Below are 26,749 nucleotides of genomic sequence, written 5' to 3'. Positions count from 1 at the left end.
AAGCTATGTGCAAACCACAGGTCCTGATTAAAGCAGACCGATAAGAGTTAAGGACTGTTTAATTGAACGATGTATCGCTGCAGCTCATGTTTGTCCATTAGAACAAGGAACAATGGAAAGGGAGGTTGATATACCATTGGGCAGAGATCTAGTTATCGTTGCTTTATGATACAAAGTGGGGAGAGATAACTCCTATACTTTTATTGGTATATGCTAATTACTTATAATCGAATTTGGAACTATAATTGCTTGTGTATTTCTGAATTCTGCACTCTGACTGGTCTGAATGACTGACTTAGTCAGGAGTTCTGTAGCACTGCAGTTGTCAATAAGTCCCTTGAACCAGTCCGTGACTTTGTCTGGCTACAGGAGGGGAACGATAGTTTTAAACACAAGAAAACATCATGACAGCCCCCGTATATTTGTCTTACACATGTAGCATTTTGTTTTCTTCTGGTTTGTTTAAGTTAAATTGTTTAAGTTGACCAGACTGCAGAGGATAGCGTTGAACAGGTCACAGATTTTTGTTTTACTGGTTTGTAGCAATCAGTTTTCACGAACATCTTTACAGGTCTGATTTTATCTTTCAATGAGATAATAATTTGGCCAGGCTATGTTGAGTCTGTATGCTGCCATCAGTTCTTTCAATCTTAACTCTGCTGTGGCAGATGTCAATGTCTGCTCCATCTATAGATGATAAGTAAGGCTTGCTGAAGTGCAACATCAAAGTCAAAGGAGTAATGGCCATTTGCAGCCCCACTCCATCTGATAGGTATTATCAATTTTTAGTTAAGCACCACCAGACGACAAAGTCTACTTGTGTTGCTTTCGGAGGCAGTATTCATTCTCTGGTTTCTCACTTGGTAAGCAATCCGCAGAGTTCCAACTAGAAAATGAAGAGGATTCAAATCCAGTGTCTTAACTTCTAACAACAGCCCACACCCCTGACCTCAAATGTTTTAGTGGATACCATTAGTGCCAGTGGAAGATAAGGAAAGGAATTCCAATTAAAATGCTTCCCTCGCAATTGGATGTAGAAGAGATTTCAAAAGAAGGAAGCAGGGCCCTTTATTCTCTGGCAGGATCTAGTACATTGTCATAAACTTATAAATCTGGAAAAGAGTGCTAATAACTTTGTATTGTTTTCAGATATTTCATACTGATATTTCAATAATTTCTCTTATATAAATCTCATCAATAGTTTCTAACTGTTATATAATTTTTGATGGGCTTATTACTGACTTTGACAGTCAGTGGTATACATTAAAATATTGAAACCTCTGTCTTTTCACAAACAAAAAGGACTTAGCATTTTCCTCAGTGGCTGAACCTTCGGAAAGTTTCACGATGTGGGGTGGTGATTCCCCCCCCCCCAAAATCTAAGTGCCCAACGGATGGGAAAATGGGAGATTTTCCCGCCTGTTTTTCTGGGCACACATTTTTCTGCACTTCACAGAGTCCACCGGGGGATTCACGCTGGGAATTTGATGGGGATCAGCTTTAATCCCTGTTTGTGGGAACCTGCCCGATGGGGTGGGAAACATTAACGAGCATGGGCGATACCGTCCCGGGCTCACTAATGATATGGTAAGATCAGCCTTGCGTTGTTTCCCAGCAAGAGGCTAACTGCACCATAGAAAAATGGCCCGAGAAAGTCGCCACTGGTATCTCGTTACAGAGCAGCGGGCCGGGAAGAGCGAATTTGTGAATCTCATAACGCCATATTCTGTACCTTTTTTTTTTCTATTGCAAGTATTGTATTTGAACAAAAAATACCTTCCAACTTAAAAACGCATGTCACAGTTCATCACTTCAGAATTTTGGGCTATATTTTCCTCTGTTCACTGACTTTCGTGAAAAATAAATCACAGCCCACTTATGCTAATGCAACGTTATTTGCTAGCTCAAAATTCAAATGATCTAATAATTGGAATGAATAAATACAAGTAAAACCGTACTGGAATGCATTTGAATTGAGCAACTTTGACCTTGAAGCAGGAAACATTGCTTTTTACTTTGCTGCTTTATTGGGTTAAAAACTGCGAATGGAGGAAAACTGTGCCTCAGATAATCAGCGAAACAGATCAAAGTTGGATGTGTTGCGACCTGCAAATCACAGCAATAGATCCTAACAAAGTTAACATGCAGCTGGTGCCGTACCCTGTGTCAGTTAAAGGGAGTAATTTATAAATATCAGGAAGTTCATGTGGTGAGCACTGCTGGACCATTGTGGTGCGAACAAAGCCAGGAAGATCATAGAAGAACTCAATAATAGGACTTACATCAACAATTGCAGGTTGCAGCTGGCATTGCAGAGGTTTAATTTTATCAAATATATTCAAATGATTGTTTAACTTGCTTTGCACCCATTTTCTTTCCTAACTATTTTTCATAGACTACCCAACACAATAATCGAGCATGCCAACCAATACATATACTTCTCACAATCAACCCACATTTATCTCACCAAACCCAAAAGTCAATGCATTGTGACTTAATTATTCACACATACATAAGCATGAGTTATTTTCAGTCATTAAAAAACTAACCAGTCTTTAATCTGCTTCATGAACTTCACTAGGTTCTTAGAGCTACTGAGATCCTTTGTAAACGAATCAATAGGATTTCTGAGCTGTCAGATACGTGGACATTACATGATGATACTGACTTTTGCTGGACAACTTACGTAATGACTATTACTATTTGCTTTGTCTATCATTGCCCATATCTTAATGCAAATGGGACATGCAGTTCAACAAGTCTAATGCTTTATTAGGTCAGATGACCACCGCAACAAGAGTAAAACATGTCACTTCCCTGAAAAACTAAAAGTAATTTATTTGATGTAAATATAGATTATGGATAGGGGCGGCACAGTGAAGGGGTGGCCCAGTGGCAGTGGCTAGCACTGCTGCCTCACAGCACCAGGGACTTGAGTTCAATTCCGCCCTCGGGTCAGTGTGTGTGAGGAGTTTGTACGTTCTCCCCATGTCTGTGTGGGTTTCCTTCGGGTGCTCCGGTTTCCCCTGGGTGCTCCGGTTTCCCCCCACAGTCCGAAAGATGTGCAGGTTAGGTTGATTGGCCATGCTAAATTGCCCTTTATTGTCAGGGGATTAGCAGGGGAAGTACATGGGGTGACAGGGATTGGGCCTGGGTGGGACTGTTGCCAGTGCAGACTCGATGGGCCAAAAGGCCTCCTTCTGCACTGTGGGATTCTATGATTCTATTAAAGAAAGGCCCAATACGAATCAATACACTTCTCACAGCTATTACTATCAACTCCTTGAATCAATGAGATTTGTGCCCTAAACTATCTTCCCTTATTTCCTTCAATGAACCCAGGCTGTCCAATTGCCTGACCAATATCAAGATCAGGGCAAGTTTAAATTTGCTTCAATAAATTTGGAAAACCAATACTTTCTGTTTCAGCCCTGGGATCTTGGAGGCTATCAACTTATGGTCTAATTGTGGACCACTGGAAGCTCACTTTGATCCCTTGGGAAACATACTTCCCATTCCATCAGCAAGACCGCCCCTCCTGTCTTCTACATTATCACAGATCTTTCTTCTTCTCCCTGCCACTTCCACCACCTCCCCTGTCCCCATTCTCCCTCCCTCTGTACTTGCTTAAAGCCTGTTACATCTCTTCCAGTTCTGACAAAAGCTCATCAACCTGAAATGTCAGCTCTTTCTTTCCCCAGACACCGCCCGACCTGCCGAGCATTTCCAACATTTTCTCTTTTTTTAGTCCATCACCAAGAATACCTTCTTGCAAGAACTGCCTTGACTTCTAGTCTCTGACTCTCTGTCACCGACACTCTAATCTAGACGTTTGCGTATATTTTAATATAATTAAACAATCCCCATCAGATAATGACCCCTCACCAGAATTTCAAACCCCACCAATGTGTTAATAACAGGTTCCTCCCTGACAGGAACTTGTTGTGGGATTTCCCCCCCACCCCCCACATCCCCCCACATGTAAAGGGTGTAAAAATAGCTCCCGGGGAAAGGGGACATGGCCAGGCATTGCCCTTGCACTGCCCTGTGGCACAGATTGGCACTGCCAGTCTGGCACCATGCCCATGCCAACCTGGCTGTGCCAACCTGGCAGTGCCAACTGATGTCAGGGGTAGTGCCATGAGGGACCCTAGTAGGAGCCTCATAGGGGGGGGAGGGGGATTGATATTTATGGTGGTGGGCAGGAGCAGACATGGGAACTGGGGATGCCAGTGATGGCTGTTTGGGTGAGGGGGTTGGGGTTAAGGGGTCTGAAGCCAGCGATGTTCTGGGGCAAGGGACTGGGGGGGGGGGGGGGTGCCCCAATCTCAGTGCAGCTAGTTTTACCAGCATATTTAGGCTCCTCCCCCAACATGTCAGTGTGAAACATGCCCAGATTTATCTTTTGATAGATTGTCATCAGATCTGGAGAGAAAACCAGCCAGATCCTGACACTTTGCCAAATTCTGGTAAGATCGCACCCCCCACCCCTCCCAGTCTCTTAAAAGTTTCAATGGTTCATGGATCAATAGCCCATTTGCTGAGCTGAAACTATTAAAAGCTTTTGAAATGCAGCCAAGCATTCATGATGGCTACAGCTGCCATAACAAAAGCTTCCAGCTACAGTGCCTGAAACATACAGAACCAAGTGGTGTCCCATTTTGATTTCAAAGCAGAGTGCCTGACGATCAAAGGAGGGGAGCACGTACAGAGATATTTGTCAACTTTCAAAAGAAAGATCTTTTAACTGGCCAGAGCTGTCAGTCAAGTTAAATCACATTATTAAAAAAAAGACATTTTTAAAATATGTTGTTGCACTTTTGACAATTGGAAAAGTATTGTAATGCATCACAACAATTACACAGAGCTGGTTAATGAAAGGGTTAATTTACATTTGCAGGAAAATCCCAATGATAAATCACAACATGAAAACCCCATCTACATTATGATGCAGCATCTAATAGTGACATTTGAAACTGTCAAAACAGAAATGTTCCCAGCTCTTCAATTCTCAGTGGTCACAAACACTCCAGGGAGCTGCACTTTTTTTTTTAGGATGTACAAAACCAACACCACCGCACAAAAATAGTGTGCAGAAAAAATGCAATCTTCCCGTGGTCTTCACAGTTGGGACTCCCACATGTGCGTTTTTCACCCAAGGCCGTCCCCACCCTGCCAAAGCTCCACATGCTCATGATGTGGGGTCAGGAAGGCACTGGAAAATGGCTTTTCCAGCAAAGAAACTATGTTCAGCACTTTCTAACTCGATTCACACCTCCACTGGGAGAACAACATCTGGCCTATATGTTACACTAATAGCAATGACCTCTGCTGGTTGTTGCTGGTGTCACATAAGGGTGATTATTAATGGGCGGCACGGTGGCGCAGTGGTTAGCACTGCTGCCTCTCAGCATCAGGGACCTGGGTTCGATTCCCATTCAGATGCTGATAACCACAACTGGACAGCCATAAACCAGATTTAGTCCAACTCAGAGGCTTACAGTCAAAATTCCCCCCTTAGGCTCCAGGGGAGTACATTGACATGTCAAAGATGAAAGTGGTAAAATACAACCATGAGGCAACAGTCTAAACCGTTGTCATCAAAAGACAATGATAATCCCATGGCATGTTGATACTTTCTACTTAAGAACATTACCCTGTAATGTGCAGTGTACTTCAGGCAATCATGCTTTAATCCTCTATCCTAGACAATTTCATCCCACTCCCCTCTAAATATTGACAGAACATGGGGTAGCGCAGTGGCACAGTGGTTAGCAATGCTGCCTGACAGTGCCAGGGACCCAAGTTCAACTCCGGCCTCGGGTCACTGTCTGTGTGGAGTTTTCACGTTCTCCCCGTGTCTGCGTGGGTTAACTCCGGGTGCTCTGGTTTCCTCCCACAGTCCAAAAGATGTGTGGGTTAGGTGGATTGGCCATGCTAAATTGCCCCTCAGTGTCAGGGGGACTAGCTAGGGTACCCCATTCTTGGGGTTATGGGATAGGGCCTGGGTTGGATTGTGGTTGGTGCAGATTTGATGGGTTGAATGGCTTTCTTCTGCACTGTAGGATTCTATGATTACCGTCACAACCTCCAAAGGTGAGTGCCTCCACCTTGGGTATAAGCCTTTCATGAACATTTGTTTTTAACTCATTCGTGGGACATGGGCGTCGCTGGCTGGGTCAAAATTTATTGCCCATCCCAGTTGTCCGAGGGCAGTTGAAAGTCAATCACATTGCTATGGCCCTGGAGTCACATGTAAGCCAAAGGACAGAAGATTTCCTTTCCTAAAGGACGTTAGTGAACCAGGTGGGTTTTTCTGACAATCGACAATGGTTTCATGGTCATCAGTAGATTCTTAATTCCAGATGTTTTTTATTAAATTCAGATTTTACTATCTGCAATGGTGGGATTCGAACCTGGGTCCTCAGAACATTAGCTGAATTTCTGGATTAATAGCCTAGCAATAATACCACTAGGCCATCACCTCCCCTGTATGTCTGTGCTGACAGAAACCTATACGCAAGCATAAATCAAAAGATGGATATATGATATAGATGATTATCACTGTCACACAACAGTTATCCATCTGCCTTAGCAAGAATACCAGCTGAAACCCCATAAGGCAGATGAACTGGTCAACACCAGTTTAATGAAAACAGAGATTTCTTTTGCAAAAATATTTGACATGATGGGCTGGATTTCTGGGCTACATGATGGTGGAAATGACTGGATCTCCTCTTGCCTTTAAACCTGGCCTGCACGAAATTTCAGCCCCATCTTTTGTATCCCTCCATTAAAAGCATATATATGCCTAAAACCACCTTGAGTACTGAATGTAGTTTAATGAGAAGCCAAAAATGATGGCGGCACGGTGGCACAGTGGTTAGCACTGCTGCCTCACAGAGCTAGGGACCCGGGTTCAATTCTGGCCTCAGGTCACCAAGCGTGTGGAGTTTGCACGTTCTCCCCGGATCTGCATGGGTTTCCTCTGGATGCTCTGGTCTCCTCCCACACTCCAAAGGTGTGCCAGTTAGGTTGATCGACTATGCTAAATTGCCCCTTAGTGTCAAGAGAACTAGCAGGGCAAATATGTAGGGTTACGAGGATAGAGCCTTGGTGTGATTGTAGTCAGTGCAGGCTCGATGGACTGAATGGCCTCCTTCTAACTGTTTGTATGATGTTAATATGCATTTTAACATTGCAAATACAAGCGCTATAACAGAGTGACAAAGTCCTCCATTTGGACAGGCAATTTGGATACTTGAAAAGGTATACCATCAATGAACCATTTTGAGGAAATTCTTCCACTTGACACGCAATGCCCCCGATTCTACTACACAGGCTGACAGGTATTGCTTACAAGAAGCTGGTATGGACTGTCCACTCACCCCCAGCAATTTTGATATTGAGGGCTGTTCTGATCAATGCCATCAGGGTAGACGTGAAATGCACAGAGCCATCTTCAGCGATCGGCATGTTCATTCTTACAAGTCGCTGTGAGCAAATAGGACACCGGAGGTTAGTGGGAATTTCTGCATTGAGCACAGACGATAGACAATGCATGTGGCAAGCTGCACTTTTAACAATGTTAACTCCTTATCCGCTGAGGCAAACGGGTGTCAAATCTTAAACCCACTTTCCTTTTAAAGACATGCAGCTGTCAGAGAGATAGGAAAATGATACAAAACCAGTTTCCCTCTTCGTACACAATCTGCTTAGAAAACATGTAAAACCATTTTCAATTTTAATTGTTTTTGTAAGTCAAAGTACCGTATTCTGGAAGGTTTTTAAAAAAATTAATCTACATTTCAACCACAGATATGACTGATACTGTGACCTTGGATTGAATGCTGGTAATCATTGCACTTGTTGCAATTCTTGCATCTAATTTTTTCGAGTGGCTGAATAGGACAAATGGGAATCCTATTCAAAAACATTTCACGCAGCAATAAAATGCAGCCATCATTTTCCAAGGTTAAAATGTGTCGCTAATAAGGGCGCCTGAAGATTCAGGACCCTGCAATCAGAAGGCTGGTTCACCCATTCGGCAAACATAGAGCTCGCAATGCTCTGACACTGTCGATCTCAGTCAGCAGACCAGGAGTTAACACAAGTGAGCATTCTTTAGTCTGAACACAACACGATGCAACAAACAACTTACTGAAATAGAGTCAGTGTGAATCCATTCGAGAGCAAGAGAATTGAGCGACAGAGAGAGAGAGAGAAATGCATAGCAATGAGCAGACAGATGGAGAGTTCCGCAACAGAGCAGAAACAGGCACAGACTCGCATGCAATTCAAAGGACTAGCAATTTAGTACATGCTGGAATGCAATGGCACATGAACTGTACAGGGATTTGTCCTGCTGTTCTGAAGAGACTGTTGAAGACCTGACAGATCGATATACAATTATAGAAGGAAAAGAGAAGAAACTTTAGAGTTACGATTGAATTTTCTTTAAAAAAAAGGTTAAAAAAGCAGATTTAAGTTTGTGCCAGACAATAAGATTTAAAGCAAGGTCTTTTTGCAAACAGGAAGAGGACAGAGAAGTAAAATAAAGAGAAAAATGGGATGTTTAATACAAGTTGTGAATAAATCTAAAATATCGTCACTATGTAAAATACGAACTAGGTACAATTACAATGTTCCACTTCACATCTACAAGTTCCAAACTAAAAATGTACTGTTATATTTAGTAACTGTGGTAACTGCGGATCAAAAACTAAATTTATTCACAAATAATTGAACTCTGATGGCAATGACTGAATATTGCACAATTGTCGAGGAAAAAAAAATCTTTACGGTTGATTTATCTTTTGGATCTTTTGTTGCTAAGCTTATGGGAAAAATGAAATCAACTTTGGTATGTCTCTCTCTCTCTCTCTCTACCTGTACCAGTCTCTAATTATATCCCAAGTCTCTCAAGTTCTATTGTTTTCTTGTTGCAGACTACTTGCCCCCAATTCTTTCTGATTTGCCCTTATTCTCAGTGTAGTTCTCACCCTCCCTTTTATTCAATTTACCTTCCAACTCCCTTTCACACTTCCCAAGATGATTGATGTTTCAAAAATCAGTGCGTTTGAGTGGTTTTTTTTTGATTGGTTGTAAATAAGCAAAACAGATAATCACATTTATTTTGATTGATTTTGGGAAGTCACATAGCCAAATGGAAATGCACAGAAGTGGCAACTGAGACATGAAAGAAAAGGGGCTTGTGACATGATAACCTTACCAGACACCAGAACTGACAGACAAACAAGTCTTCCATGCCCCTCCACTTATTTAGTCCAGATTACTGTAAAAACATGCAAATTTAAACAAGGTACGAACTCAGGAACTCTTGACTTTAATATTTATTTTAAGAAGCTCTGGATTGCTTCACTGCATGACACGGTTGGAACCATACAGCACAATCTGAACTGTTATAGATAGAGGATAGTATCCATTGTTGCCAGCACGCTTCTGTTATTTGAACTATTCTGTATAGCTGCGTGACGTCGAGCGTTAGCGCTTTAGTTACACTGGTTCAGTATAAATGGATTGCTTTTGTTAAAAAGACCCAAACTCAAAGGAGGCTTAGAAACAGTACTCGGCAGAGAAAAAAAAAGCCTTTTTACTAAGGATTTCTTGTTGTTTATAGATTAGGGCTTGAAACTTAATGGGGGCAAACTTTCCCATTCTGCTCGCCACGGGAATCGAAGTGGGCAAGGGGCGGACCATGGAAAGGTCCACTGACCTCGGGTGGGATTTTCCAGTTTTGGGGCAAGCGTGGCCAGAAAATCCAGTATAGATAGCTAGATATATTTATATATACACATAAAAACAACCCATGAGGGTAGATGTAAAAAGCAGTTGAACCCTTTGTAACAAAAACAAACTGTTCAACCACATTAACCACAATAGGGGCAGAAATATATTGAGACTTCTGAATACAAAATGGAACAGCGTGAACAACAGTTACATAAATATAATAGCACACACAGGAAAACACAGAGTTGGATTTGACATGTAAGGTAGTTTTGTGTATATATTTGGTTCATATGCTACCTTGTAAGCGACTCTTGCAGGACATTTCTTTCCCAGACCTAAGGGTGGACACATGTGTCTCAGCATCTCATACATGTCATTGTGAGTGATGCGCCCACTTTGGAAAAGAAGTGAGGCAAAATCAAATTTAAGTCCAAACAACAGAACAAAAAAAAGGGGGAACAAAAACAGAAAGGAAAAAAAGAAACACAGAAATCCAGGTTAATTAGATTCCAAAATGGAGGTGCAAGACTTTCCAGTGCAACGCAGGCTTTGCATGGGAATATGTCTTCTTGCAATGAAATCTAGATTCTCTAATCCCTGTTTCAATGTGGAATGATTGACAGTTTAGTAGATGGTGAAAGAATGTACAAATGATGGCTTCCTTTCATCGAACATACTTTCAAGTCAGCATGCTAAGAAATTCGCTAGCAAACTCATAAAAGCTAAACACTGGATTGAATGGAAGAAGATGGTCAAAGTCAATCATTCCTATTCGGATGCAGACAGTCAGGGCGTTTTGGATAATCTACTTATCAGTTTAATTTCAAACCTTATAGGCCAACCTATGTGGGCAGTTCTTCCCTAAGCCAAGGGGTGGTGAGATAATACGCAACAATTTGTACATTTCCTTATAATGAATCCGGTAACTGGAAAAAGAATTTCACAGGTTAGAAAATGAGCGCTACAAATGAACTTATGAAACAAGGCTTCATATTAGTGAATCGATTGGTTCACGTAAACCAAAGGAACGACATGGTACATGCAGAAACAACTGATTCCTGAGCAAAAAAAAACTTCCAAATGGGACGCAAACAGAACAACATTGAATATTCATTGAACAAAATCTATTTCCTCATCAGGTTGCACTTGCAAAGGTGAGCATATGTATTTTAAATAATTGCCTGCCGTCATAACCAAAGCATTTAAAATGTTCTCATTCATGCTCTATGGTTGAATTCATTTATTTTAAACCTTTGCATAAATATGCAGCAGAAATAACAGTAAAACTTGAAAACTCAGAACGTTTGTACCACTGGATGGGTTGCTATGTCAGGTCTATATGATTTGTAATTTATTTGCAGATGGGCTGTAAATGGTATCATCGTTTTAAGTATCAGGACTTTTGACTTGGGCATCAAAGGAATAGGAACTAAAGTTTTTACTTGGACACGTCACTCCACGGTAATATTTTTCATTACCAAAAAAGAAAATACTTCGTGAACTAATTATTGATTGAAAACCCCAGACAGTTCATGAGGAAAACTATACTTACTTTCGAACCTCAAGGAAATGATGAGCGAGTGACTATCACAGACATCACATTCACAATGACAATGTCAATATATTAAACAAGCAATCCATACAGCTTTGACTTTAAACGCTCAACATTCTCAAAATTAAACCACAATGAGTAAGGTAATGAAGACCACTGAGCACCATAGCACTCTGAAATATTGGCCCGAAGGCTTCCATGGAGTGATCAATGGTTAGGTAATAATAAATGAAGAAAATGGGATAAAACTGCCACAGTTTTTCCAGTTTGAGTCAAGTAATCAATCCTATTTGATATCAGTCAGCTTTTGAAAGAACGCTTGTATTTTTGAATTTAAATGAACCGGAATTGGCAATGATTGAATAAATAATTGACAATATTAATGTCTGCTTTTTAAAAATGATGGGCCAAACACGGATCTCATCTGCAGCAGTTCCACCATTTTGTTTGCTTAGCCCAAGTTACCTGCAGGAGAAAGGTAGTTAGGAAGTGACAGATCATTTTTGCCACCAATATGAATATTTACTCCTTTTATGTGTACATGACCTCATACAAGCTTCACTTTTTGTTTTATAAGTATTTTTTGAAGTACCAAGCTGCAGAAAAAAAAACTTTTCTTTTGTTCTGCCCCTACATTTTTTTTCCAATTAGTTAACCGGGAACCACTTTGTTTGTGTAGTCCAAACTTAATAGCAATTAAATTTACTAATGAGTTAAGTATTTTCATGTGACTCTTCAGTGTTGTTTGATCATGGTGGTTCCTCCACTGGGTGTAGAGGAACCGTTTATTTCTAAGGCAATAACAGAGGGCAACAGAGGACAAGAGCAAATATCATTCCTCTTCCAGTTCCATTTGCTTGGTATCACAACTGGAAGATGGCACCTACTCAACTGATCATCTATCATCCGCTGGCAATAGAATCCCTATAGTGCAGAAGAGGCCTTTTCACCCATCGAGTCTGCATCAACTCTCTGAGGGCAGGGGAGTATCTTATCCAGGCCTTCTCCCCTGCCCTATCCTCATAACCCCAAGGCTAATCCACCTAACCTGCACATCTTTGGAGTGTGGGAGGAAACCGGAGCACCTGGAAGAAACCCATGCAGACACAGGGAGAACGTGCAAACTCCACGCAGACAGTGACCCAAGGCCAGAATTGAACCCGGGTCCCTGGAATGTGAGGCAGCAGTGCTAACCATTATGCCACCGTGCCATCCAGCAAGGTCAACATGTGTAAAACTAATTCTTGTCTGTGCGCATCCTTTTTATTTGCAAATTCAGTACACAAAGCGCATTGGTGTATCACAACCTAAATCAGTCCAATGGTTAATTATACAGAGGCATGCTGGTATTGTGCTAAGCAGCTCCAGCCCTAAGGTTCATGAGGCTGATTTCAGCCTGAACTAACAGTTGAAATGTTATTCTTGGTCTCAACATCTATATGGTATGTGGGAGTGAGGGAATTGGGATGGCAAATTAGCCGGGGTCTATGAAGCAGTGAGCACTGCACATATAGACATCAAATGGGAATACAATCAGTTGGATGGAGGCAAAATTACTGCAGATGCTGGAATCTGAAACAAAAACAGAAAATGCTGGAAAATCTCAGCAGGTCTGACAGCATCAGTGGAGAGAGAATAGAGCCAACGTTTTGAGTCTGGATGACCCTTCGTCAGGGCCATCCAGACTCGAAACGTTGACTCTATTCTCTCTCCACAGATGCTGTCAGACCGGCTGAGATTTTCCAGCATTTTCTGTTTTTGATACAATCAGTTGTGCTGTATTCAATGGTTTGCCAACGCTCATAGCGAAAGCTCACATGTGAAGAATGGTCAAGAATCCCACTCCTGACATTGATTTACAGGCGGCATGGTGGCACAGTGGTTAGCACTGCTGCTTCACAATGCCAGGGACCCGGGTTCAATTCCGGCCTCGGGTCACTGTTCTCCCCGTGATTGCGTGGGTTTCCTCCAGATACTCTGGTTTCCTCCCACAGTCCAAAGATGTGCGGGTTAGGTTGATTGGCCATGCTAAATTGTCCCTCGTGTCAGGGGGATTAGCAGGGTAAATATGTAGGATGAGGGGAATAGGGACTGGGTGGGATTGTGGTCAGTGCAGACTCGATGGGCTGAATGGCCACCTTCTGCGCTGCAGGGATGCTCTGATAGAATTCTATGACTCGGGTAAGGTTCCGGAGAACCATACATGTTTCTGAAAGTAGAGTCAAGCAAAAAGGAAAGGGAGAAAATTGGCAAGCACTAATAATGATAATCGCTGAAACAGAAACTTGATGCAATGACCTTTATACTCTAGACATTGCTGCTGCCGAGCTTTCCTACTCGTTAACTTTGAACTGACAAATTCCTGAACAAGTCCAAAGTGGGCAAAGTGCACTCTGTAAAGGGACAGGTGAATTTGTGTTAGTTTAGGGTGTGAGATAAAGGTCCAGTGAAGACCACTGACTTCAAATTATACCTTAATCTCAGTCGCAATGCAAAATTATCCCACTGACATCAGATCTGCCTGATAAATCTACTCATCAAGAAACCAAACATCACACTGATTTGACATCTCCTATCTTCAAACATACGCTAGATTTTTGTTCTATATCCTGCACCCATTTAACTCACTGGCTTAGTTTTTATATCTCGTTATCCCCCTTTTTGGGTGTGAAATAAGCAACAGTTGGATCACTGAGCTTTAAACTCTGATCTCCCAAAGGTTAACATGGACATACATTGTGCAATGTGAATTTCAGCTCATTGCACATCCATTCAGATGCTAATAACCACAACTGGACAGCCATAAACCGGACTTAGTCCAACTCAGAGGCTTACAGTCAAATTCCTCCCTTAGGCTCCAGGGGAGTACATTGATATGTCAAAGATGAAAGTGGTAAAATACAACCATGAGGCAACAGTGCAAACCGTTGTCATCAAAAGACAATGATAATCCCATGGCATGTTGATACTTTCTACTGAAGAACATTAGCCTGTAATGTGCAGTGTACTTCAGGCAATCATGCTTTAATCCTCTATCCTAGACAATTTCATCCCACTCCCCTCTAAATATTGACAGAACACGGGGTGGCACAGTGGTTATCAATGCTGCCTCACAGCGCCAGGGACCCAAGTTCAACTCCGGCCTTGGGTGACAGCGTGGAATTTGCACGTTCTCCCCGTGTCTGCGTGGGTTTCCTCCGGGCGCTCTGATTTCCTCCCACAGTCTAAAGATATGCAGGTTAGGTTGTTTACCCATGTGTCAGGGAGATTAGCAGGTTAAATACATGGGGTTATGGGGCTAGGCCCTGGATGGGGGATTGCTGTCGGCACAGGCTCCATGGGCCAAATGGTCTCCTTCTGCATTGTAGGGATTCTATGATGCTAGCTGCTCTTGCCTTTTATTCCCAGGTGTGAGAAATCTGCACTTTGCTTAGTCTGGTCCCTTAGTGTTAGGGGAATTGGCAGGGTAAATATGTGGTGTGACGGGGATAGGGCCTGGATGGGATTGTGGTCAGTGCAGGCTCGATGGGCCGAATGGCCTCCTTCTGCACTGTAGGGATTTTATGATTCTATGAACAATTTAGTTAATTAAGACACAGAAGTCTCAACCACTTCACAACCAGAGAGTTTACCATTTCTAGCCAGTAAACAACAACCAATATTCACTACAGTCTGCCACCATGGATCAGTACTCTAGTTATACATACAGTTCGCTCAGTAACATAAGGATTATAATCTTTCTTCTGACATCAGAAGCCAGCTGTCTCTTTACTAACGCTAGTCAAAGGGTAACACAGTCCTGCATGTCCAATCGGAAATGTCATCAGGAAATGTGGTCACCATTACTGCACTCAAAAGTCACTTGTTGAACCTATAGCTTCCTTCAAACAAATGATTTTGTCTCACATGACTGCTTTTAGCTGGCTACATTGGAGATTCTATACCAAGCACTAAAATAATTTTTTCCACAATAACTCTGCCCATAATGGCGAGGTGTTGCAGCACATGCCAGCTTTACACGAAAGACAAATTTAAAACAAATATAGTAACTCCTGATAATCTGACATGTCAGGCGTAATGACAAGAATTTTATCAGCCCGCCCACCACAGGAATCGGAGTGGGTGAGGGGCGAAGCATCAGAAGGTCCATTCACAAGGCCGTCCCAAAATGGTAAGGGCAGCACAGTGGCTAGCACTGTTGCCTCACAGCACCAGGGACCTGGGTTCGATTCCCAGCTTGGGTGACTGTCTGTGTGGAGTTTGCACATTCTCCCCGTGTCTGTGTGGGGTTCCTCCCACATTCAAAAGATGTGTGGGTTAGGTTGATTGGCCGTAACAAATTGTGCCTTAATATCAGGGTAAATACGTGGCTTTACAGGAACGGGGCCTAGGTGTGATTGTTATTGGTGCAGGCTCAATGGGCTGAATGGCCTCCTTCTGCACTGTAAGGGATTCTATGATTCTATGCAGCAGGCAATTTAAGTTTACTAAAACTGCTGACAGGATTGTATCCACACGGTTTCACTTTATCCTGCCCTTACTGCTGTGTTCACCATCAGTGATTTTGGCCACAGGATTCATGGCATTCTTCTGGACATTGAAACAGAGTCCACAATCCTTTACGGCAACCGAGTGACAGTTTCCCAAAAAGGCAAGCTGCTCTTGCAACAGAAGGCATGCTGTATTATCACAAGATAACCACAGAGAACCTGCGGCAAACATAGACTAATTCCTCAATCGGTCACCACAACTCTTGATCCATTAGTTGTTGCCCTTTAGTTGCTGCTAAATGACACGTGTTTGATTTAAAAACATAGATTGTTTTAATGCTCATGTTTGACCTTCACCCGATCAGTTGGCTTCAGGCAAATCTTCCTTTGGAATCCTTTGCTTCATGTACCTTAAGGCTTCTGTCAGATGTATTTAAATAGTTTACAGTGTGAGTTCATAGATTAAGTGATTAATCACTGCAGCCCTGAAGAGTTACTATGCTAATCTAGGCTCATAAATGTGATGATTCCTGAACTGTATCTGCCCTGACAGTTCCCGAACAGCCTAATGAGTGGGAAGGACAATGAGAAGAGAATGTCCCAGTTTCCCTTCAACCGATGAATGTGTGACCCCTTCAGGTCAGACCGTGAAATAACACTGGTTTCTGAAACACTACCTTGGGCTGCATTTTATTGCCCCCCCCCCCCCGCCCCCCCCTGCCCCGCCACACCAATGTCAAACAGGGGCTGATGACATTGGGTCGGCAATGCCACATCGGCATGCCAGTCTCCCCAGTTACCGGGGCTGAATGAGCGACAACAACAGAGATCTGCCTGCTGCAATTTTTGGACATCAGATGGGGACAAGTTTGGGAGCGCTTGACAGCAGCTATGATGAGGAGGCACAAGGGTGGAAGAAAAGGTCACCTAGCACCAGGGACAAGGCTGCACGTAGCAGCAGATTCTGCTGGTGAAGGTGGCAGAAATTTGACTTTGTTTCCAAAAGAGAGAAGGCTGGAAAATCTCAGCTGGTCTGGCAGCATCTGTAAGGAGAGAAAAGAGCTGACGTTCCAAGTCCAGATGATCCCTTGTCAAAGCTAAAAGGCGTAGAAAGTGGGAGATATTTATATTGTAGGGTGAGGGAATGAAAGATGAGTCATAGACACAGAAACCAGGGGAAAGGCTAAGAAGTGTGAATGGCTATCCAGAGAGAATAGAAGGTGTGAATGGCCAAACGGCAGAGAAGCTGAAATCAGAGGGTAACAGATGAAGATGTGGGGGGAGGGGGAGATGGTGGGAGAAAGATAAAGTTCTAGCATCTGCAGGAATTTGCTTTTATATGACTTTGTTTATTGACTTTTTTGAGCATGCCAAAAGAAAGAGGGAGATTCAGAGAGCTTTGGGGGGGGGGGGGGGAGGTGGGGAGGTGGGGGGGTGGGTGCTTTAGATTTGAAGCCTTGACTGGCTTCCTGTCCATTGTGTTCATGGCATCATTCCTTGCCTCATGACATCCTGGCCTAGACTTCTAATTGGGCGCACTGTGATTGGCTGCCTTGCAGCTGGGTAGCCACTACTGGGTTCCATCTGATATTTGATTCGCTGAGCTGAGATAGCAGGGGTGGGGGCTGAGGTGAGCGGACCACTCATTTCCCATTCACCCTCCTCATCGCGCCACGAACCACTAAATCCAGCCCTCTGTCTCGGAACAGTTGCTGATTTCCATATTTAAATCATGATTTACATCTTATTAGCAGACCCGGGACTGAAGTCTCTGGACCCACTAGTCTCTCTCTTCCCCCCCCGCCCCAGCCAGGAGTGGTTCACTCCAGCAGGGTTTACAACAGCTGTCTACTAATGGGGAGCGGGCGGCCCAACCTTACTGGAATGAAGAGAGGCCATTAAGGCCCCCCCCAGGAGGATGGGGGGGGGGTGCCCCTAGGCATTGCCACCCTTGCCCCTGGCACAGCTCAAGGGGCAAAGTGGCAATGTCCAAGGGGCACCTTAGTACTGTCTACTGGGCATCGGGCAGTGCCAAAGGGACGGGGCTCGGTGGGGAGGGGGAGAGGGGGGAAGGGGGAAACTGGTGGGGGGTCGGGGGTTCTGCTGCCACTCTGCACAGGGATCAGTGGCAGAGGGAGGGACGGGGGGGCGGGTGGTCGGGGAGATCGGGGCTGGTGGCGGGGGGGAGAACATTGGGAGATGTCAGAGAGGCCTGTGATCAGGGTTTGGGGGGGCGGGGGTGAGGGGTGCGCATGGCCAGCGCCGGGGGGGTTGGGGGGGAGGGGGGTTGTGGGCTGGTCAGTGATTGAGCTGGCAAATGATCAGGAGGCTGGCATTGCAGGGCCGATCTCCGCTCTAGCAGATTGGCGCATGCGCAGTGGCCCACTCAGCACTACGCTGCCAGTCTCACCAGTGGGAGTAGCCCTCCCACCCCGATTTTCAGTGTGGGAGATCCATTTTGAAAATCCCACTAAGTGGGAGTTACTCCAGATTTTACGCAAATTCAGCACTTAGTATTTCTTTGGGAAAATCCCAGCCCAGAGATTTTTTATTGAATTCATATTCCACCATCTGACGTGGCGGAATTTGAACCCGGATCCCCAGAACATCAACTGAGTTTTCAGATTAATAGTCTCGCAAAAATACCACAAGGCCATCACCACCCCAGTTAAGACAGGGTGCTGTTGTGCTTAATATAGAAGAGGGGCATTGGCAAAAATCTGGTTATTTGGGAATCTGCATGCCTGAGAAATGTTGCATTGCACAATGAGGGCCCTAGCCTGAAAGAATCAAGGAATCCCAGCAGTGCAAAAGGAGGCCATTCGGCCCAGCGAGTCTGCGCCGACTCCCCAACAGAGCATCTTACCACCCCGCCATTCCGTAACCTCATTCATTTACCATGGTTAATCCACCAAACCTACACATCTTGGGACACTAAGGGGCAAATTAGCATGGTCAATCCACCTAACCAGCGCATCTTTGGAGCGTGGGAGGAAACCGGAGAACCCAGAGGAAACCCACGCAGACACGGGGAGAAGGTGCAAACTCCAAGTTGTGACCCCTGGTTAACAGAAGATGGAAATATGAAGGGAAAGTTGTGAGAATTTTGCCAGACCACTCAATTCCTTGAAAAATGCAGCTGGCGTGATGACATTAAGATATTGCTGGGAATTGCTTGATCTCTGCTGCCTTCTGGCCATACCTTCAGTCCTTTCTTCAGGATTGGTTCTCACTTTTATTACACCTTATGATTATAAAGCCACTGATAAGTAAAGCCAGGTGCGGCAGATTTCTATAAATGATACGCTTGACATAATTTCGCTCTCGAACCAATATAGTTTTTTTCCCCCATTCCATAAATTAACAGTCTGACATCACATGTTTGACAACATTACTACCTTCATCGCATTTCAAAGATTACACAATCATTTCAAGCTCCAGACATGTGGCAATAAAGCCAATTCTACATACCAGGCTCCAGGATCATAGTCAGCCCACACACGAATGAACTCATCCAAGTGGTGTGGTCCCAGGATAGAGGAGTCTCGGGTTAAATACTCAAAATTGTCCATAATCACCGCTACAAAAAGATTTAACATCTGAAAAAAAAAGGGCAAAAGAATCACATGGAAAGCCCCTTAAACGAATTAATCGATATGAAACTGTTACTTAAAAAAAAAACACTTCCAAAGGAAATTCCTGAAAAGTAAAAGTTTAGTCAGTAGGTGGTAGGCTATGTGAGGGTGGAATTATTAATATCGGAGCAAAGGACTAAAAGAGAGAACATTTGGCAAACGGAGCTGTAGTGTGACGCACTGATAAAGGAAAGGGATTAAACAACGTTGCTTTCAGGGGACGGGGGGGGCAGGTCTCAATCTGAAATCGCCCCACCAGCATAATGACATAGCACCCGGCATGGTGGTACAGTGGTTAGCGCTGCTGCCTCACAGCTCCAGGAACCTGGGTTCGATTCTTGGCTTGGGTCACTGTCTGTGCAGAGTCTGCATGTTCTCCCAGATTCTGCGTGGGTTTCCTCCTGTGGTGAACCATCGTTGGTTCACCACTGGGGTTGTTATTGTGTTACTGTTGGGCTAGGGTGTTGTTGTTATGGGGGTTGTACTATGTTGTTGGGTTAGGGTGTTTACCTGTCCTAAGTGTTATCATGGCACACTCCAGTGGGGTCCCGCCTCCGGTGGCAGGGTATAAGACCCCCTGCTCCGGCAGGACCCCTTCAGTCTGAACGGGTGAATTTGTGTTAGTAGTTTCATTGTTAATGTATTAAAGCCTTCAGTACTAAAGCCTTGTTTCCGGGTGCTCATTGAGGTGCATCAATTTAATACATTAACTGAGAATATGGAACAGATCCTAAAACCGGATCGTCTGACACTGGACCCACGTGCGGTCGGTGCAGCTAACACGTTCGAACATTGGTGGAAATGCTTTGAGGACTACCTGGCAGCCTCGGTAGCTATCACTACAGACAGTGATAGACTCCAGGTCCTCCACGCAAGGGTAAGCGACACGATTTACCTAGCCATTCGTGCAGCTTCCACTTACCAGGGTGCCGTCGAGCTCCTAAAGAATAGGTACATTACGCCACCCAACGAGATTCACGCTCGCTATCTCCTCGCTACACGACGTCGGCAGTCGGGCGAGACCATAGAAGACTACGCCAATGAACTCCTGCAGCTTGCCAGGGGTTGTGACTGTAAGGATGTCTCCGCCGAACAGTACATGCAAGACCTCGCCCGAGACGCGTTCGTAGCAGGGGTAGGGTCCTCGTACATCAGACTTAAATTATTAGAAAAGGGGAAACTCAACTTGACCCAGGCAATGGGGATGGCCGTGAGGTTGGAGGCGGCGTCGAAGAGCTTGGCGCTGTACCCCGAGGACCACGTGCAGTCAACGTGGTTGGAGCAAGCTCTGCTCCCTCCTCGCCCCGCGAACCCGCGCTCCCAGATCGATTCGACGACGGCGGCAGCTCCAGGTGGCCAGCGATGCTATTTTTGCGGTGGGGCCAAGCATCCACGGCAGCAGTGTCCGGCAAGAACGGCAATCTGCAGCCAGTGCGGTAAAAAGGCCACTACAGCAAAGTCTGCAGGTCCAAACCTAAAAACGGCAGTGCAGCTTGTAACCCTCCAGAACGGAGACAATCTCCTTCGGCGTCGCAGTACCCACGAGGTCCGACCACGTGCGATCCCAGGACGGCGCCATCGTGGCAAACAGAGGAGGAGGAAGACCACCAGGAGTCGCTGTGCTTGGAGCCCTCGGCCACATGCGATTCATGGGGGCGGCCATCATGGTCCACGACGACTAGGAGCGACCAGCAGGGGTCCTCAGCATCCACATCGGCAGCATGCAGCAGCGACCAGCAGGGGTCCTCAGCATCCACATCGGCAGCATGCAGTGACGCCCAGGGGCCAACGGTGGCGTCGATCTCTCTGGATCAGACCAGGCATTTCAGACTGGAACATTCTATGATGGAGGTAAAGGTTAGTGGCAGAACTGTGAATTGTCTGTTTGACAGTGGGAGCACCGAAAGTTTCATACACCCTGAAACTGCTAAAAGGTGTGGACTCCGGGTTCTCCCTGCCAAACAGACCATTTCCATGGCATCACAGTCCCGGTCTGTACCGATCCAAGGACGATGTATGGTAACTCTTGAGGTACAGGGCACAGTTTACGAGCAATACAGGCTCCTTGTGTTACCTCACCTTTGCGCGCCAATTCTCCTCGGACTAAACTTTATGGTCCACATGAAGAGTGTGATCCTACAGTACGGTGGGCCACTCCATTCACTGGCCGTAGGGAACCAGCCGCAGCCTCCAAATTGCCCAAAGCGCCCCGCGTGCAATCTATCCACCCTGAAGATCACGACACCATCCCTTTTTAAAAATCTGGTACCTGGCTGCAAGCCCATCGCTACTAAAAGTAGGCGTTACAGCGCTGAGGACCGGATCTTTATTAGATCTGAGGTTCAGCGGCTCCTCAAGGAAGGGATCATACAGGCCAGTGCTAGTCCGTGGAGAGCGCAGGTCGTGGTAGTCAAAAGCGGGAACAAACCTCGGATGGTCATCGACTATAGTCAGACCATTAATAGATACACGCAGCTGGATGCGTATCCTCTCCCGCGCATTTCTGATATGGTCAATCAGATTGCGCAGTACCGAGTGTTTTCTACCATAGACCTTAAGTCCGCCTACCATCAACTCCCCATCCGCCCAGAGGACCGACAATATACGGCCTTTGAGGCGGATGGTCGTCTATACCAATTCCTCAGGGTTCCATTTGGTGTCACCAATGGGGTCTCGGTCTTCCAGCGTGCTATGGACCGAATGGTGGACCAGAACGGGTTGCGGGCTACCTTCCCGTACCTGGATAACGTCACCATCTGCGGCCATGACCAGCAGGACCATGACACGAATCTCCAACACTTTCTGCGCACTGCATCTCGCCTGAATCTGACCTATAACAGGGAGAAGTGCGTATTCCGTACGCGTAAGTTAGCCATCCTCGGATACGTGGTGGAAAACGGGGTCATTGGCCCTGATCCAGACCGTATGCGCCCACTCACTGAACTTCCCTTGCCCGCTAGCACGAAAGCACTCAGGAGATGCCTCGGGTTCTTTTCGTACTATGCACAGTGGGTCCCCAACTATGCGGACAAAGCTCGTCCGCTCATTAAGTCCACGACCTTCCCACTTACGCCGGAGGCCCAATTGGCCTTCAAGGTTTTGAAAAGCGACATTTCGAAAGCCACGATGCACGCGGTGGATGAATCCATCCCTTTCCAGGTGGAGAGTGATGCATCTGACTTCGCCCTAGCCGCCACACTAAACCAGGCAGGCAGGCCCGTCGCGTTTTTTTCCCGCACCCTTCAAGGCCCAGAAATTCGGCACTCAGCGGTGGAAAAGGAGGCTCAGGCCATTGTGGAGGCAGTCAGACACTGGCGCCATTACCTGGCAGGTAAGCGGTTCACCCTGATCACGGATCAACGATCCGTGGCGTTTATGTTTAGTAACACGCAGAGGGGCAAGATCAAGAACGATAAGATCTTGCGGTGGAGAATTGAGCTCTCCACCTATAATTACGATATTATGTATCGTCCAGGGAAGCTCAATGAGCCCTCGGATGCCCTCTCGCGCGGAACATGCGCCATCATGCAGGAGGACCGCTTGAAGGCTCTCCACAATGATCTGTGTCATCCTGGAGTCACCAGACTCTACCACTTCATAAAAGCCCGCAACCTACCCTACTCGGTGGAGGAGGTCAGGTCAGTTAATAGAAGTTGTCGGATTTGCGCAGAATGCAAACCACACTTTTATCGACCAGACCGGGCACATTTGGTCAAGGCTACTCGCCCTTTTGAGAGGCTGAGTGTGGATTTTAAGGGCCCCCTTCCCTCAACGGATCGGAATGTCTATTTTCTCAACATAATAGACGAATATTCCCGGTTTCCGTTTGTTTTCCCCTGTGCGGACACGTCAACTGCCACCGTCATCAAGGTTTTCAGTGAACTTTTTACCCTGTTCGGGTACCCCTGCTATATACATAGCGACAGGGGCTCGTCGTTCATGAGCAACGACTTGAGGCAATTCCTGCTCTCATTCGGGATTGCCTCTAGTAGAACCACGAGCTACAACCCTAGGGGTAACGGACAGGTGGAAAGGGAGGATGCTACAGTCTGGAAGGCTGTCCTACTGGCACTGAAATCCAGGGGCCTTCCAGTCTCCCGGTGGCAGGAGGTCCTTCCAAATGCGCTCCATTCTATCCGCTCCCTCCTGTGTACGGCAACCAATGCTACTCCCCACGAGAGGATGTTCTCATTCCCTCGGAAGTCGTCCTCGGGGACCTCATTGCCAGCCTGGTTGACGTACCCAGGACCCGTCCTTCTGCGGCGCCATGTGAGGGCTCGCAAGTCCGACCCCTTGGTCGAACCGGTCCAACTCCTCCACGCCAACCCTCAGTATGCCTATGTGGCATATCCTGACGGGCGAGAGGACACTGTCTCCATTAGAGACCTGGCGCCCGCAGGGGACGTAGCAACTCCTGTCGCTCCTATTCCCCCAGTCACAGATCCACTACTCCTCATTACTTCCCCAGACGTGGCACGGTCAGCACCGGGACCAGTGCATAACACTTTTACTCCCATGTACAGCTTGCCTGAGACTCGGAGATCGGCGCCACCATCATCACCACCACCACCACCACCAAACGTTCCAGGATCCCCTGCACCATCGCCTCACCAGGGCCGGCCGGCCCGGGAGTCCTTGAGGGGACAGCCAGATGTTGCTTTGAGAGAGCCACCGCAAGCACCTGCTCCGGTTTCGCAACCGGTGTTGAGAAGATCGCAGCGTCGGTGTGGTCCTCCAGACCGTCTGGACTTGTGAATCCTGTTATTTTTTTTGTTATTGTCTGTTTTCATCCACCCCGCCACCTTTGTTTCCTAAAGGAGGGGTGAATGTGGTGAACCATCGTTGGTTCACCACTGGGGTTGTTATTGTGTTACTGTTGGGCTAGGGTGTTGTTGTTATGGGGGTTGTACTATGTTGTTGGGTTAGGGTGTTTACCTGTCCTAAGTGTTATCATGGCACACTCCAGTGGGGTCCCGCCTCCGGTGGCAGGGTATAAGACCCCCTGCTCCGGCAGGACCCCTTCAGTCTGAACGGGTGAATTTGTGTTAGTAGTTTCATTGTTAATGTATTAAAGCCTTCAGTACTAAAGCCTTGTTTCCGGGTGCTCATTGAGGTGCATCACCTCCGGATGCTCCGGTTTCCTCCCACAGTCCGAAAGACATGCTGGTTAAGTGGATTGGCCATGCTAAATTGCCCCTTAGTGTCCCGGGATGCGTAGGTTAGAGGGATTAGCGGGGTAAATATGTGGGGTTACGGGGATAGAGCCTGGGTGGGATTGTTGTCAGTGCAGACTCGATGGGCTGAATGGCCTCCTTCTGCACCGTAAGGATTCTTGATGACCCGCTACAACCCCCTGCATTCAAGCTGAATGATGCAGTTGAGATAATTGCCATCGGGGATGCCATGCCACTTTTCCTGCCCACTGTCACACTTGGCATATTGTAGGGAAAATGCCGCCCAGTGTTCCTTCCTTGATTTTTTTTTGCCAAGCTACTTTAGTCTATTTTTTGGAGCTGTAAAAAAAACTCCCCAGCAAGTATCAATCATGAAGAAATGATCGCGACTGCTTTGTTACAAAACTAACCCCTTTTTGCGAACATTTATATTTTCCAATAAAGTTAGGTTTCAAACCATATGTTCCTGGAATTTCTTTGGCAGGATATTTATTACCGGGGGGCGGGGGGCGTTGCTGGGGAAACCGGTATTTCCCCCAGTCTTTCAGAACTAAGGAGACTATAGCCCCAAATTAGCTCTTTGAACGATCAGTCCTGTCTGCTTCAATCTCTTAACTGATTCCATGAGTTTCTTGGAAGAAATTATCATTCGAGATATGTTTCAGAAGTGGGTATAAGGCTTGATGGGTTGATCCATTCAAACAGAATGGACTTTTCCTGTTCCTAAATCTTCACTGTGTGGTTAGACACCTTCGGCAGGATTTATTTTGATTCACCATGGTGTCAGTTCTGAGGAACAGGCCTCCAAATCAGTACAGTTACATCTGTTCCTACTGAACATACATCTGTAGTGCATCAAAACACGACAAAGGTGCGAATGTGCCTGAACTCAAGGATATTAGCTAGTGCCAGGTTTGTGGAACTAGCAAGCTTTGATGCTGTCGCAAATTGGATTATTTCAGCCTCTTCAATTATTCTGGTAATCGGTTCCACTTCTGATGCTCTCTTCCTAAACTGTGGTCAAAAGTTGTGCAACCTACAGAGGTTGCCACTTTGTGATCCAGGGTAATTCCTTTATCACTAGCATTCCACCCAAAGCAGGTTGTGCCATAGCTGGTAGTCAGTGAATTACTGAGTCTCAAGTTTTAAAGTTTATTTTATTAGTCACAAGTAGGTTACATTCACACTGAAATGAAGTTAGTGTGAAAATCCCCTAGTCATCACACTCTGGCGCCTCTTCGGGTACCTCGCCAGGCACCCAGCGGAGTTACTCTGCAACTTGAAGTTGAAAGGCAATGCGTCCTCCAAAATCACCTCTTTTATAAATGTTTAGTTGCTACTTCCTTCAATAGTTGGCTAATCTAAAGCTGGGACTGGAACAAATGGAGGAAGCTTCAATTCCATACCAAGTCATTCAATAGCATAGCCGTCTACACTGTACAGGGACATCTAATCAGTGATTTGTAGCACAAACTTTGTATGACTTGCTTGTTATTGGGGCAGCACGGTGGCACAGTGGTAAGCACTGCTGCCTCACAGAGCCAGGGACCGGGTTCGATTCGCAGCTTGGGTCACTGTGTAGAGTTTGCGCATTCTCCCTGCATATGCGTGGGTTTCCTTCGGGTGCTCCGGTTTCCTCCCACAGTCCAAAGATGTGCTGGTTAGATGCATTGGCCATGCTAAATTGACCCTCAGTGTGCCCGAAGAGGTGCCGGAGTGTGGCGACTCAGGGATTTTCACAGTAACTTCATTACAGTGTGAATGTAAACTTATTTGTGAGTAATAAATAAACTTTACCTTAATCTGATCCCCAGTGTTTCACTGCTGAATGAAACATAGCATTTGCAAACAGCAATACAACTTCTGGTTCAGGGAAACTACTTTTCATCGTTGCGTTTAATTTTTAAAAAATTATTCATTCATGGGACTGACTGGATGGCATTTATTGCCCATCCCTAGTTGCCAGAGGGCAATTGAGAGTCAACCACATTGCTGTGGCTCTGGAGTCACATGTAGGCCAGACCGGGTAAGGACAGCAGATTTCCTTCCCGAAAGGACATTAGTGAAACAGATGTGTTTTTCCAACAATGGTCATCAGTAGATTCTTAATTCCAGATGTTTGTTATTGAATTCAAATTCCACCATCTG

The 26,749-nt window shown here is 45.6% G+C and overlaps 1 protein-coding gene across 1 annotated transcript in view; it reads right to left on the bottom strand.

Moving 5' to 3' along the window:
* Positions 1 to 26,749, bottom strand: part of cacna1ba (calcium channel, voltage-dependent, N type, alpha 1B subunit, a) — a 664,407-nt gene that overhangs the window by 44,878 nt on the left and 592,780 nt on the right. The window contains exons 36-38 of the mRNA XM_078227596.1: positions 19,264 to 19,391; positions 10,048 to 10,144; positions 7,389 to 7,494 (exon numbers count right to left, since the gene is read on the bottom strand). Of these exons, the coding sequence (XP_078083722.1) occupies positions 7,389 to 7,494; positions 10,048 to 10,144; positions 19,264 to 19,391 (331 nt within the window). The remainder of the gene's footprint in view (positions 1 to 7,388; positions 7,495 to 10,047; positions 10,145 to 19,263; positions 19,392 to 26,749) is intronic.

This window comes from Mustelus asterias, chromosome 13, assembly GCF_964213995.1.
Source record: "Mustelus asterias chromosome 13, sMusAst1.hap1.1, whole genome shotgun sequence".
Taxonomy (NCBI): domain Eukaryota; kingdom Metazoa; phylum Chordata; class Chondrichthyes; order Carcharhiniformes; family Triakidae; genus Mustelus; species Mustelus asterias.
The sequence above is the reverse complement of the archived record's forward strand: the minus strand, read 5'-3'. Positions and strand labels throughout refer to the sequence as shown.